The sequence below is a fragment of the Syzygium oleosum genome, unplaced genomic scaffold (assembly GCF_021117445.2).
Source record: "Syzygium oleosum isolate NSW1041296 unplaced genomic scaffold, Sole_v2.1 Sole_v2.01, whole genome shotgun sequence".
Classification (NCBI taxonomy): Eukaryota; Viridiplantae; Streptophyta; class Magnoliopsida; order Myrtales; family Myrtaceae; genus Syzygium; species Syzygium oleosum.
The window spans coordinates 36,327,980-36,341,118 of NW_026607485.1; the positions used below are offsets into that span (position 1 = coordinate 36,327,980).

Genomic DNA, 13,139 nt, shown 5'->3' on the forward strand with positions numbered 1-13,139 from the left:
CCCCAATTTTTGGGACCGAGGATCGACCCTATTGTGCTTGGGACTGAGGACTGGACCGACCCTATGGGTCCGGTCCGGTTCCAATGGGTCCGGTCCGGTTCTAGGATCAACCTTGGACGAACCGATTTTTTTTATTCGTTGAAAGGACAAATGACACACTTTGAAAATACATATCCATCGACAATGCAATATTGAGTAACCAAACTATGGATCCCGGTACAGATCAAATAAAAATCTAAGATAAGGCAATAACAAAAATCTCCACTAAAGAGTATACGAACACGTGAAATAAAATGGTCAAAATACATAACATAAACTATGGATTATACAATTTCATAACTTGTTAATTCTCAAAAGATTGCTTCAATTTCTGAACAACCAAAAACAAAACAAACAACTTCATATTTTTTTCTTCGACACCAAGGAGGGCCAAGTAAGGCGACCTGTGTTCGCCGTTCGTGAGGCCCTGAGAGGGGCCAAGAGAAGCAAGCTGGTTTGTGAGGCGAGCGAGGAGAGGCAGATCCAGCGAACAACCACAGAGAAGCGAGGGAAGAAGAAAGGCGATGCTCAATAGTCAATAGGGTTTCTATTTTCAACGCCAGAAGAAAGAGGAGGGAGGGGCTTTAGGTTCTTTGGAAAACAAATAAATATATTTTTATTTATATAGTTTTATATATATAGGGTTGATCCGAGTTGGACCAACCCTAAACTTCCAAGACCGAGGACCAACCCGCATAGTGCAGGATCCAGGGGTCCCAGGACCAAGGACCGACCCAGTCTCCCTGGGAACCGGACCAGGACCAGCTGGGTTGGGCCGGTCCAAGGTCGGTCCAGGGTCAACCCTGGACCATTGCTCACCCCTACCTATTGGTATGTGGATGTAATGCACTGAATATCGGCAACTTTCAAGAACTCTTTCCGTATTTGCAGGAACAAAGAAGAGGAGAGAAATCTAAAACGAATCCGATCTGCATTATAATGGGGCGGGCAATCAAGAAGACGTGCAAGAACGTGCAAGTATCGGAATTGGAATGCTTGATCTTCTCTAGTTAGAATTGAATGTGAAATATAGTGATGGGATTGCAATCGATTCAGCGAAATGCCCAGACAAATCCCAAAGTGGTGCACTAAAAGATGCCCCTGAATTTGGTTGTGATCATGTGGGTGCCATTTGTATCGCAGAAGGGGTGCGATTATTAGGATCGATTATGGACAAACTCTCTCTCTCTCTCTCTCTCTCTCTCTCTCTCTCTCTCTCTCTCTCTCTCTCTCTCTCTCTCTCTCTCTCTCTCTCTCTCTCTCTCTCTCTCTCTCTCTCTCTCTCTCTGTTCATGCAAGCGGGAATAGGGCAATCTAGCTCACATCAATCTCTTTTTTGAGATTGTCCGATATCGATCACCGGTACCAACCTCATATTTGAGGTCCTCGATTTTTTTTTTACTGCAAGCACGAAAGTCGCGATATGGAATAATAGATCTAAGAAGAAACTCCTAGGAAAGGAAATATTTGTGCTTGAAAATTACCATCCCATCACTTTCTTTACATAGCTGAAAGCCATGACTAAAATGGCGGGACCATCCGACCAAAACAAACAAACATTGGCAGGGCCAAATAAAAATTCTCCCATCCAATTTGAATTTTGTTCAAAAGTGTGAACTTGTTAAGTGACTCGATAAAGAAAACCATGTAATTTTTAAGGCATCGCCTTTCTTGTGCTACCTGTGATCGGTACATTACAGAACAAGTTCAATTTATAAGACCTTTCCTTATGTTTCGAATCTTTGATAATGGGGCGAGAAGAAAATTTCCGGCACGAAATCGCAAAAGATAAAATCGAATTTCCGCTCATTTTTTCTCTTACGAAAAATGTAAAGCTCTTTTCTTCATTTTCGATCCTAACATTCATTCCCTCTATTTTCTCTCACTTTTAGAAATCTAATTCATGTTTCCTCAAGCCTTTTGAAAGAGGGGAATTACATCCGGGCAAATACCACGAAAAATCTCAAATTTTGCACAATCTAACACAAATACCTCATAAATTTTTTTTTGTATTATCAAAAATCCTAAACTTGCTCACTATGACACAATTGCCCCAAACTTTTTTTCGTGTCAATGAAAAAATCAAAACTTATATATGTGTGACATATATATCCCTATTTCGGCTCCATCCAGGGGCATTTGTATTACAATAGACAAGTTTAGGATTTTTAACACAAAAAAAGCTCGGGATAGTTGTATTCAGTGGGCATAATTTGTAGGGATGATCGGTTCCTGCTCCGATCCAACCCCACCTAGGAACCGGGAACTGGACTGGAATGACCGGTTCCTAGTTTATGGGAACCAGGGACCGGACTGGATCCAATCCAATCCGGTTCGGTTCAGTCTGATGGAATCAGTGACTATAACGTTCTTCCAAACAAGGGTGTTGCACCAAATTTAACCAAGCAGTGCATCTAAACTACGGCTATCAATTGGTCAAGCCAGCAATAGCAACCATTGTCCTATTTTAGGCTAAGAATCCCATGAACCAAACCTTGGCATCAGTTCAAAGAACTTAATTTTCGAACTCAATAAAGATCATCACCAAAATGAGAGATAAGGTTCACGATTTCTCAAAAGGCCGAAACAACACGTCGATATGACGATCACGCCCTCTTCAGGCATTAATGCCAAGTGTCCAACCCCCTTCCTTCCTCAGCAAACCAGTTCAAAGCACTTAAACATTCAATCCTCGTCTTTTTATTGAGGGTAAGAACCCCGTCAAAGCAACTTCCGCATCAGTTTAAAGCACTTAATGCTCGAACTCAATATTAATCATCAGTGCAATGACAGATAAGGTTGATAATTACTGTAGAGGATAAAACGACACGACAATCCGTCGATCATGCCCTCTTCAGGCATTAATTCCAGCCGTATACGCATTCATCCCAATTCCACCCTCATGTTGAACGTCAGATATCACTCACAAACATTAATTACATTTACTAATTACTGAAAGGGACATGAAAATAATAACATAACCGGTCCGTCGGTCCGGGTCCGACCCTGGAACTGAGACCCGGACCGGTGGCCTCTGGAACTGACCAGAATTAGTCGGTTCGGTTGGGCGGTTCTCGATTTGGGCGATTCCTGTTGCACATCTCTAATAATTTGATGTTTTTTTTATTGTATTAACCCGTCACATCCACGCACTTGCAATTAAATTAAATTTTCCTTCCTTTGACCCAAAAAAGAAATAAATTTTCCTGCCGAAGAAAGGTGCGCTTCGCATGAGCTCTTTTTTTTCGCAGTGTGACCTGTGACGTGCGCACATACGTGTCTGTCCCCTGTTTTTTTTTTTTTGGTCGCAACAATGACCTGTTCGTTCAGTCAGACCAGGAATTTCCGGAGCAAGATCACGAAGCCCTTATAAAAGGACCTCGAAACCCGCCATCGTTCGCCACAGCTGTTCTGCTCTGCGTCTAGGTTTTGAGAGAGACAAGCACCAAAGAAAGAAAGCAGAGCGAGCGAGCAATCATGGTGATGAAGGTCCATGGAAGCCTCCTCTCCGGCCCGGTGAAGCGGGTCTTGGTCGCCCTCTACGAGAAGGAACTCGAGTTCGAGTTCGTACCCGTCGACATGCGGGCCGGCGAGCACAAGAAGGAGCACTTCCTCGCCCTCAACGTAAGTCCCCGTCCATGCCCACCACCCGTTCGATAGTATTCCTCTGAGATCTTTTCTTTCTTTGGGGTCTGGATGTGTTTTTTTCGAGATGCCCTCTCTTTCGTCTCTCTCGGATCTAACGTTTCTCGATCTCTCTCTGTGCAGCCTTTCGGTCAAGTCCCGGCCTTTGAGGACGGAGATTTGCAGTTATTCGGTAAGTCGTTCTATTACTGATAGATTTTCTTGTGTGACCGTGATGAAAGACGGAAGTATTTAGTCAAAGGGTGCTGATTCGATTGCTGATAGATCGTGCGACCATGATGAAAGATCAAGTGTTTTGGTCAAACCTTGAGCGTTCAATCGGTCAACTGAACAAGAAACAGCTACGCGAAATTTAGTATATATCTTGATTATGCTCTTTGTGGTTACAGAATCAAGGGCAATTACTCAATACATTGCTCATGTATACAAGGACAAGGGCGCTCCCCTCGTTTGCGAGGGCAAACCCATGGCGACTGTGAGCGTGTGGATGGAGGTCGAGGCCCACCAGTTTGACCCCGTGGCGTCGAAGCTGCAGTGGGAGCTTGTGTTAAAGTCGATGTTCGGCATGACCACGGATGCTGCAGTAGTCGAGGAGAACGAGGCCAAGCTCGCCAAGGTCCTCGACATCTATGAGGCCCGGCTGAGCCAGTCCAAGTACTTGGGCTGCGACTGCTTCACCCTGGCCGACCTCCACCACCTCCCGACCCTGAACAACCTGATGGGGACTCCTGTGAAGAAGCTGTTCGACGCCCGCCCCAAGGTGAGCGCTTGGGTGACCGACATCATGGCCCGGCCGTCTTTGGCCAAGGTTCTTGCGATGAGGAACCAGTAGTGAAGCAAAGGGTCTTGTTGAAATTATCTCATGCTGGGGGCAATAACATTAGATCTTTTCTACCCCTTTTTATGTGAGTTGGTAATTGCATTGTGTTGTTGATTCTGTCCTTTGGTCAATGTTTTATGTGGGATTTTCTCTGAAGGGTCGTCTTCAATCATCAAAGTTGGAGATGATGATGAGACTGGTGTTTTGTGATTGTCTATCATGAGCAGTAAAGATTGGACAGATGCAGAGTTATGTTTCACGAGTCACTGGCCAATGTCTCATCTTTTTAGTTTCATTGAAGTGTAATAATTGCTGCAAGATGAAATCCTCTTCTTTCATCATCTCCATGGGATGGCCTACAGCTTCCCTACCAATCACGAAAGCTTCACCCACTTTCATCTGTTAAAGGAATGCATGCACTAAAAATTCTAAAATTTATCGAGAATTTGTAATCAGACTCCTAAAATTTTTAAATAGTGCAATTAAATTTTAAGACTTGTCAAATTTGTATGATGGACTTAAAACAAGAGAGAAACAAAGGAAAAACTCAATTAATGAACCCTAACCAGAAATTGCTATAGCTCAAAAAGTTACTTTTTTTTTACCATAACTAACACTTAGATAAAATAAGGTTCTTACAACAAAGAAGTTAACCTGTAGCTAACAGAGTGGCATTCCCTAACATGTTACAAGAAGGAAAAGAAGACAGCCAGGAAAAATAGAACCACCAGTTGAAGTACCGGCACTTCGGGTTGAAACAATAGGCCGGTCAAAAACGAAGAAAAAGGAGGACGGCAAGGATAAGAATGTTGAATCCGAGCAAGTTGTCTGTAAAGCTGGTTCGTTGCGGAAGAGACATTGCTTGCTGTCATACCAGGTTTTCTGTAACTGTTGCAATGGCATTGAAGCAAGCTTTCCATTTCCAGTTCTTCATTTTTGGAACCTGTCCATGCTTCATTATACTAGTTCCCAAAACTTAGGCTTTAGAGGGACCTGCAAGTCCAGTAATATGTGCAAAATACTCGTGGAATTTCATGTCTGCAGAACATGTCCACGATTACAGAACATGTACAAAACATGTATTACGACAGCTCATACATGCCTAAATACAAAACAATGTCTACTAACACAATCTATGGCAAACTCAGCACATCACATCCTTCCCTTTTAACTTCCCACGCATGTGAGCTGAAATAACTCCAAGCACCCATAACACAACCAACATTGTCTTCAACCTGGAATTTTATTTCTTTAGCTTTGGCACATTTTGTTTCGCACGTCTCAATTGCACCTTGAGAGCTTTGACTTCAGCTTCCATGGAACCGCATAATCCTCACGATGGGTTGACATCTTTTCTTCCCTGACATCCCTCCCTCAAAATTTTTTGAACGCATTCCTTGCCGATTGATTGATTTCTGCAACAACCCAACTTAAAAAACCTCAACTTCCTCCAAATTTATATAATTTGGGCAGCCATGAAATCTTCTTCCCCAAATCCCCTTCGTCCTTGCTATCATATAAGAGATTTTAGGCCACAATAAAAAACACAGACATATCATTGTCAATTGGAGGGACCAATTTCATTGATTGATTTCTGCATCAACCCAACTTAAAAAACCACAACTTCCTCCAAATTTATATTTTGGGCAGCCGTGTAATCTTCTTCCCCAATTCCCCTTCGTCCTTGCTATCTGTCTAAAAGATTTTAGGCCACAATAGAAAACACAGACATATCGTTGTCAATTGGAGAGACCAATTTCATTGATTGGGACGACTTCGCTTTTCTCGTCTTGGATTTTGAGGTCACCGGGTGGTAATTGAGGATTCCAATGGTCTATTAGGGTTAGAGCGCGAATTTGGGGATTGGAATTTGGGATTCATCCTCACTTTCCCTACCAATCAAAAATGCTTCACCCACTTTCGTTTATACAAATTTTTCATATTTCACCTCAACATTCTTTCACCGTTGCAGTTCCTATACTTCCAAGAGTTAAGAGATAAAAGTCAAAATTCAAAAAAAATGTACACCAATACCACCCTCATCCAATTTTGCATCGAAATGCTCAACACATAAAAAGTTTTTAAGTTTTGAAAATTATTAATTCTTCTATTTTTGCCGTGGTATGATAGATATTCATTTTGACATTAGTCGGTCAGCTCACTTTTTGTCCAGCATGTGTATGCATTTGGTGTGGCGCTCCATTTGTATTTCAAACGGGAAAATGACTCATAATTTACACGAGTTAAAACTCAGGTAATAAAGACCACTCGTGCATTTTTTACTGTTCATATTCTTATCATGCAAAAAAGGCTAGAATAAAAAAGAATTGTAGGGATGGCGAGCTTCACGGATGCGTTTTTTATTTTAATGTGCCGGTACCCGCACGCCTAGTTTTTTCTTCTCTCACCCTAGGGAATACCCCGCCTTTTACATCCGAGAGTTCAGACGAACAATGCATTGATTATAAGTAACACGAAAAGGACAGTGGATTGAAAACTGCGTAATTTTCTTCAATGTTGATTAATAAGTTCACAAGGGCGCTTTTTGACAAAATCAAAATTTGGATAGGAGAATTTTCATTTGGCCACACCATTTTAGTCATTTGCTTGCGGCTATGTAAAGAAAGTGACCAGATTTGGCCCATAAAATTATCAAAAAGCTATAGACTTAAGTTGAAAGGACAAATAGTAATTCCAAGCACAAATATCTCCCAGCCCAAGCGTTTCTCTGTAGATCCATTCTATTTTTTATGACATATTTTCCTTTTATTTTTTTTCTTTTTAAAAAAATTGATTTTTAAATTATTTTTCTTTTTTCTTTTTCTTTTCTTTTCTTCGTTTTCTTTCTTTTTCTTTTTACTTCTTACTCAGCCAGTTGCTGGCCGTTGCCGTGGCTGGCTGAGGAAAAAGAAAAAAGAAAAATAAAGAAAAGGAAAAAAAATAAAAATAATTAAAACTTAAAAATTTTAAAAATTTGAAAATTTTGAACTATTTGTTAATTTTCCCCGGAAAATCAAATCATATACCAAACGGAAGAAAATATTTTCCAATTCATTTTCAGGTTTCAGCCGAACACTGGAAAATATTATCATTTTCCTGGAAAATGGCTTCCTAGAAAACATTTTCCAGAAATGTCACATTTTCCGCAAAACAAACGGAGCCTAAGTCCAATAATATTTTAAAGTACATTGCAATGACGAATCAAAATTTTGTTCTTTTTTTTTTTTGTAATTTCGTGGTGAAAAAAAAATTAAAATGGATAACAATTGAGATTTGGGTTCGGCAGTAAATTGCCTAAAAGGTTTATTACGGATTGACAGCCTTGATGGAACCGTTCAGGATTTGGGAATCGGGTAAGGAAGATTACTCTTCCACCTAAGGATACAACGTGCAATCACTGAATGGCCGCGGTGGCCCTTGTCGGTAGCATAGGGCTAACCGGTGCATTGTAGATTATAATCAATATTTTTAGCCCTTTCTCTCGTTTTTGGAACATTATTCACGTTTCCATAAAGTCTTTCAAAAGGTGAGGATTGCGTTCTTGCCCTTCAAAATAATTTTCCCTTCCCGAGACGAGTTGCACGTCTCGCGCGAGCCACTTATCGCCTTGTGACGAGTTGCACACAGGTGTCGTCTCCTTCCCCAAGACTGACTTCGTTTTCTGAGAAATCTTTCAGACAACATGCGGCGTAGTCGCAGTACGATGATGGATGTGAACAGATATGGCTACGGAGGAATCACCGCACGCGTCTCTCTCTCTCTCTCTCTCTCTCCATCCCGCTCAGCCACACGAGTCATATTTCTTTGGCCCCACTTTGTCTCTATCATCCCTCATCTCCATCTCCTAACGCTGAAACTAAAATGAAATTATCTCATCGGAAGGAAAGGAAAATCGAATGTCCGCATGGAGAACAGAAGGAGAAGTTGAAATCAGATCATCAAGCCATTATAAAAGGTGCCCAAAACCCACCATCATTCGCCACGATTGTCCTGCGTCCAGTTCTTGAGAGAAAAACAGAAACAAAGAAAGTTAGAGCAAAGCAATCATGGTGATGAAAGTCTATGGAAGCGCCCTGTCTACCGCGGCGATGCGGGTCTTCGCCGCCCTCTACGAGAAGTACCTCGAGTTCGAGTTCGTCCCCGTCAACATGGGAGCGGGGGAGCACAAGAAGGATCATTTCCTCGACCTCAACGTAAGCCTCCGCCCCTGCCCACCACCTCGAACAGTATTCCTCGCTGATTTCTACTCTTGGGGTCTCAACGTGTTCTTTTAAGAAAACCATCTTTCGTCTCTCTCGGATCCAACGTTTCTCAATCTCTCTGCGCAGCCTTTCGGTCAAGTCCCGGCCTTCGAGGACGGAGATATGAAGCTATTCGGTAAGTCGTCCTATCACTGATAGATTATCGTGGAAAGATGAAAGTATTTTAATCAACTGAACTAGAAACAACTACGCGCGATAAAATCTATGTCTTGACTGTGCTTTTTATGGTGGCAGAATCGAGGGCAATTACTTGATACATTGCTGAGGTATACGCGGACAAGGGCACTTCGCTCGTTTGCGAGGGCAAACCCATGGCGATGGTGGGCGTGTGGATGGAGGTTGAGGCGCACCAGTTTGACCCCGTGGCCTCGAAGCTGCAGTGGGTTTTTTCGTGTTCAAGCCGCGGTTCGGCATGGCCATGGATGCTGCGGCTGTCAAGGAGAACGAGGCCAAGCTCGCCAAGGTCCTCGACGTCTACGAGGCCCGGCTGGGCCAGTCCAAGTACTTGGGCTGCGACTGCTTCACCCTTGCCGACCTCCACCACATCCCAACACTGACCAACCTGATGGGGACACCCTTGAAGGAGCTGTTCGAAACCCGTCCCAAAGTGAGCGCGTGGGTGGCCGACATCATGGCCCGGCCAGCTTGGGCCAAGGTTCTTGCCATGGGGAACCGGCAGTGAAGCAAAGGGTCTAGTTTAAATTATCCAGTTTTAGGGGGCAGTAACACGAGACCTTTTTCACCCCATTTTTTTGTGAGTTGGTAATTGTATTTTGGTGTTGATGCTGTCCTTCTTTAGTCAATGTTTCATGTGGGAGTTGGGTGAACTTTTCGGGATTTGTCTTCAATCATCAAAGTTGGGGACGATGATGAGGCTGGTGTTTTGCGATTGTCTATCGTGAGCAATAAAGACTTGACTGATAAAGAGAGAGTTACATCTCTAATGTCTCATCTTTTTAGCTTCATTAGAGTAATGATTGCTGCAAGTGATGGTTTGTTTCTACTGATGAAGCACTGTCCTTGCATCATCTCCAGGGGATGGCCAAAGTTTCATAACCACTTTCCCTACCAATCACAAGATCTTTACCCATTTCATTTGTAAAAGTACCATAGAAGTTCACCAGACATTATTCATGTATAAGTATAGCTTTATACAAAATTTTCATATTTCATCTCAACATTCTTTCACTGTTGCAGTTTCTAGAGTTCAAGAGTTAAGAGAGAAAAGTCAAAATTCAATCAAAAGTACACCAATATCCACATATTCAATTTTGCATCGTAATGTCCAACACATACAAGGTTTTTTTTTTTTTTTGGTCGAAATAACACATACAAGTTAAGCAGTTTAGTTTTGAAAATAATTTATTCTTCCTTTTCGCTTTGATATGAAAATAGTCATTTTGAAATTAGTTGTTCAGCTCATTGTGGTCCAGCATGTGTGTGCATTTGGTGTGAAGTTCCATTTGTATTTCAACCGCCAAAATGACTGATAAATTAGATGAGTCAAAACTCATACGATAAATACTCCTCTTGTATTTTTCAGTATTCATATTCATATCTTCTTATCTTGTAAAGTTAGTCCAATGAGAAAATGCTGGGTACAATAGTTGTGCCACATCATATTTAAGATGAACCATTGAGTGAGTGATACATGTCAATGTTGGGCTCACTTGTCAGAAATTTTGAATTCTCTTTTTTTTTTTCTTCTCCTCCTTCCTTGGTTTCACGGTCGAATCTACAAAGTTGCAGCTTCCAGTCTTCCATTGCCATTGTTGCTAAGCTCCACAAGCCACCTCTGTTGCCCAGCTCTGCCCTCTCTCAAAGTTGACCTACCCAGCCAGATGTGGCACCTCCAACATTGGAGTCTTTGAGAGTCAGTCTTCATGGCCTTCAAGCTCAAAGCAACCGAGCACAGCCCTTCTATGGCCGCCAAGCTCGAAGTGATTGAACTTCAACGACTTCTAGATGAACCATATCTAGCGACCGCAGTGGCAACTGATGAGGCGAAGGTAGTGGCGTGATTCGTCGGACGAGAGAGAGCAGAGCTATGGCTTTTAGTCGTGAGTCGGGAGGGACAGAGAGAGACGGAGTGGAGTCGTGTGACTTGGGTGGGAGAAAGAGCGCAAAGCGAAGTCGTGAAGAGAGAAGGGAGAGAGACTTTCAAAATTTTGACAGGCAGGCCTAATATTGATTTGTGTTGCTCACTGAATGATCCATCTTAAATATGATGTGGTCCAACTGTTATACCCCATATTTTTTCTAGTCCAATGGCTACTTCCTCTTAATTGAATGTGAAATATAGTAAAAGGGTTTATGTTGAATTTTGCAGAAAAGGCCAAAAGCATCCGAAGTGATGCGCTAAAAGATGCGCATGAATTTGGTTGTAAGCATGTTGATGCCCATTGTATTACAAAAAGGGGCAATTATTCGGACTACTCATTAACGAAATCTTTTTTTCAAAAAAATATTCAATGGTTTCAGAGCACCACATCAATAGCTGATGTGATGCTCATTTATATACTCAGATCCAATTACAGATAGACACGTATATATTAACATAAAATGAAACAAATAAAAAATAAAAAAATTGCCTAGATCTCTTCCTCCTCTCCTGTCCACAATCGTCGCCACTTGTGGAGTCGCCGAAGCCGCGTCTAAGCCGGTGTGTTGAGAGAGCCAACCTCAAGGATTGATGACGAAGACGAGATCGCGGTGGCGAGAGGCAGAGAGAGCCATGGGGTATTGTTCTGCACTCACGTCACCGGTCTAGGGCCAGTAACATCACCAGCTAGGCGCTGCAATGCGCTTGTGTTGCTTTGTAATCGCGTCATTGTGTCTAGGACGTCGGTGGATGAGCCATGCTTGCAAGCGATGCCGACCCTCGTCCATGGCCGCTGTTGATGTCGTTCAGCTAAATCTGTAGCAACGCCCAAATCCACATATGAAAATCTGGGCGCTCGCCATCAAGGCTCCGTTGTCCACATCATCTAAACCATTGACCAGATCTAGAACGATGCCCACATCTTGATATGGAAATATAGGGGCTCGGGGCTAAGGGTGCGAATGGTAACCATTCTGCTCCAGAAATCAAATTCTTGCCAGAAATTGATTTCTGGAGGAGAAATTTGTTTGGTAAAACATGACTAATTCTGCTCCAGAAATTGATTTCTGGAACAGAAATCTATTTTGATTTGTTGATTTTTTTTGCACCTAAAAAAATTTAAATTTTACTCAAAGTGGGTGGCCACATGTATTATAAGCCATTCTGTAAAGTTTTGAAATTTTTGATTTTTTTTAATTTTTTTTGGGCACCTAAAAAAATTTAAATTTCACTCAAAGTGGGTGACCACAGGTATTCTAAGCCATTTTGTGAAGTTTCGAAGTTTTGAATTTTTTTATTTTTTTTGGGCACCTCAAAAAATTTAAATTTTACTCAAAGTGGGTGGCTATAGATATTCTAAGCCATTCTGTGAAGTTTTGAAATTATTTATTTATTATTTATTTTTTTTTGGCACCTCAAAAAATTTAAATTTCACTCAAAGTGGGTGCCACAGGTATTTTATGCCATTTTGTGAAGTTTTGAAAATTTTTATTTTTTTATTATTTTTCTTTTTTTTGGGCACCTCAAAAAATTTAAATTTCACTCAAAGAAGGTGGCCACAGGTATTTTAAGCCATTTTGTGAAGTTTTCAAATTTTTGATTTTTTTGAGCACCTCAAAAAATTTAAATTTCACTCAAAGTGGGTGGTCACATGCGTTTTAAGCTATTCTGTGAAGTTTTGAAATTTTTTATTTTTTTTTATTTTTTTTAAAAAAAATTCACCAAATTTCATATTTTCCCGAAATCTGACTTTTTTTATTTTCTGGAAATTTTTATGAATTTTTCTAGAATTTTTTAATTTTTATGCATTTTCTGAAAAAAAAAAAATGTGAGAAAATAGGGAGAATGCATTCCGGAATCAAGAAGCTACAAAAAGTACTTTTAACAAACGCATTTTTATTCTAGAATGCAAAAATCGCTCCAGAATGCATTCCAGAAATTTTTTAACAAACGTCATTTTGTTCCGGAATACATTCCGGAACAGAATTTTTATTCCGGAATGCATTCCATGCGCACCCTAAGGCTCTGTCCTCGGAATAATCTAAACCCTCTCCCTCGTCACTCGTGGCTCAAGGTGGCTATAGATAGAGGTGGAAGAAAGAGGAGAATGGAGGCGGAACACAGAGCAAAATCAGATTTCTAGTTTTTTTTTATTTGATTCCAAGTCAGATCCATGTGACAAGTTATAATTAGATGTGGGTGAATAAACGCACGCCACATTAGCTACTGACAAAGCCCTATATATAAACCCAGTGAAATATTTTCTCCCTCT

General features: G+C 41.3%; 1 protein-coding gene and 1 pseudogene across 1 annotated transcript; both read left to right on the top strand.

The window, feature by feature from the left end:
• The first annotated feature begins 3,428 nt into the window (after nt 1–3,428).
• Nucleotides 3,429–4,761, top strand: LOC130138848 (glutathione S-transferase-like). The gene is made up of 3 exons (XM_056314156.1): nt 3,429–3,663; nt 3,808–3,856; nt 4,074–4,761. The coding sequence occupies exons 1-3, from the start codon at nt 3,517–3,519 to the stop codon at nt 4,514–4,516; spliced, it is 639 nt and encodes a 212-aa protein (XP_056170131.1). The 5' UTR covers nt 3,429–3,516; the 3' UTR covers nt 4,517–4,761.
• A 3,616-nt stretch (nt 4,762–8,377) lies between these two features.
• On the top strand, nt 8,378–9,730 carry LOC115679993 (glutathione S-transferase-like; annotated as a pseudogene).
• Nucleotides 9,731–13,139: the final 3,409 nt, after the last annotated feature.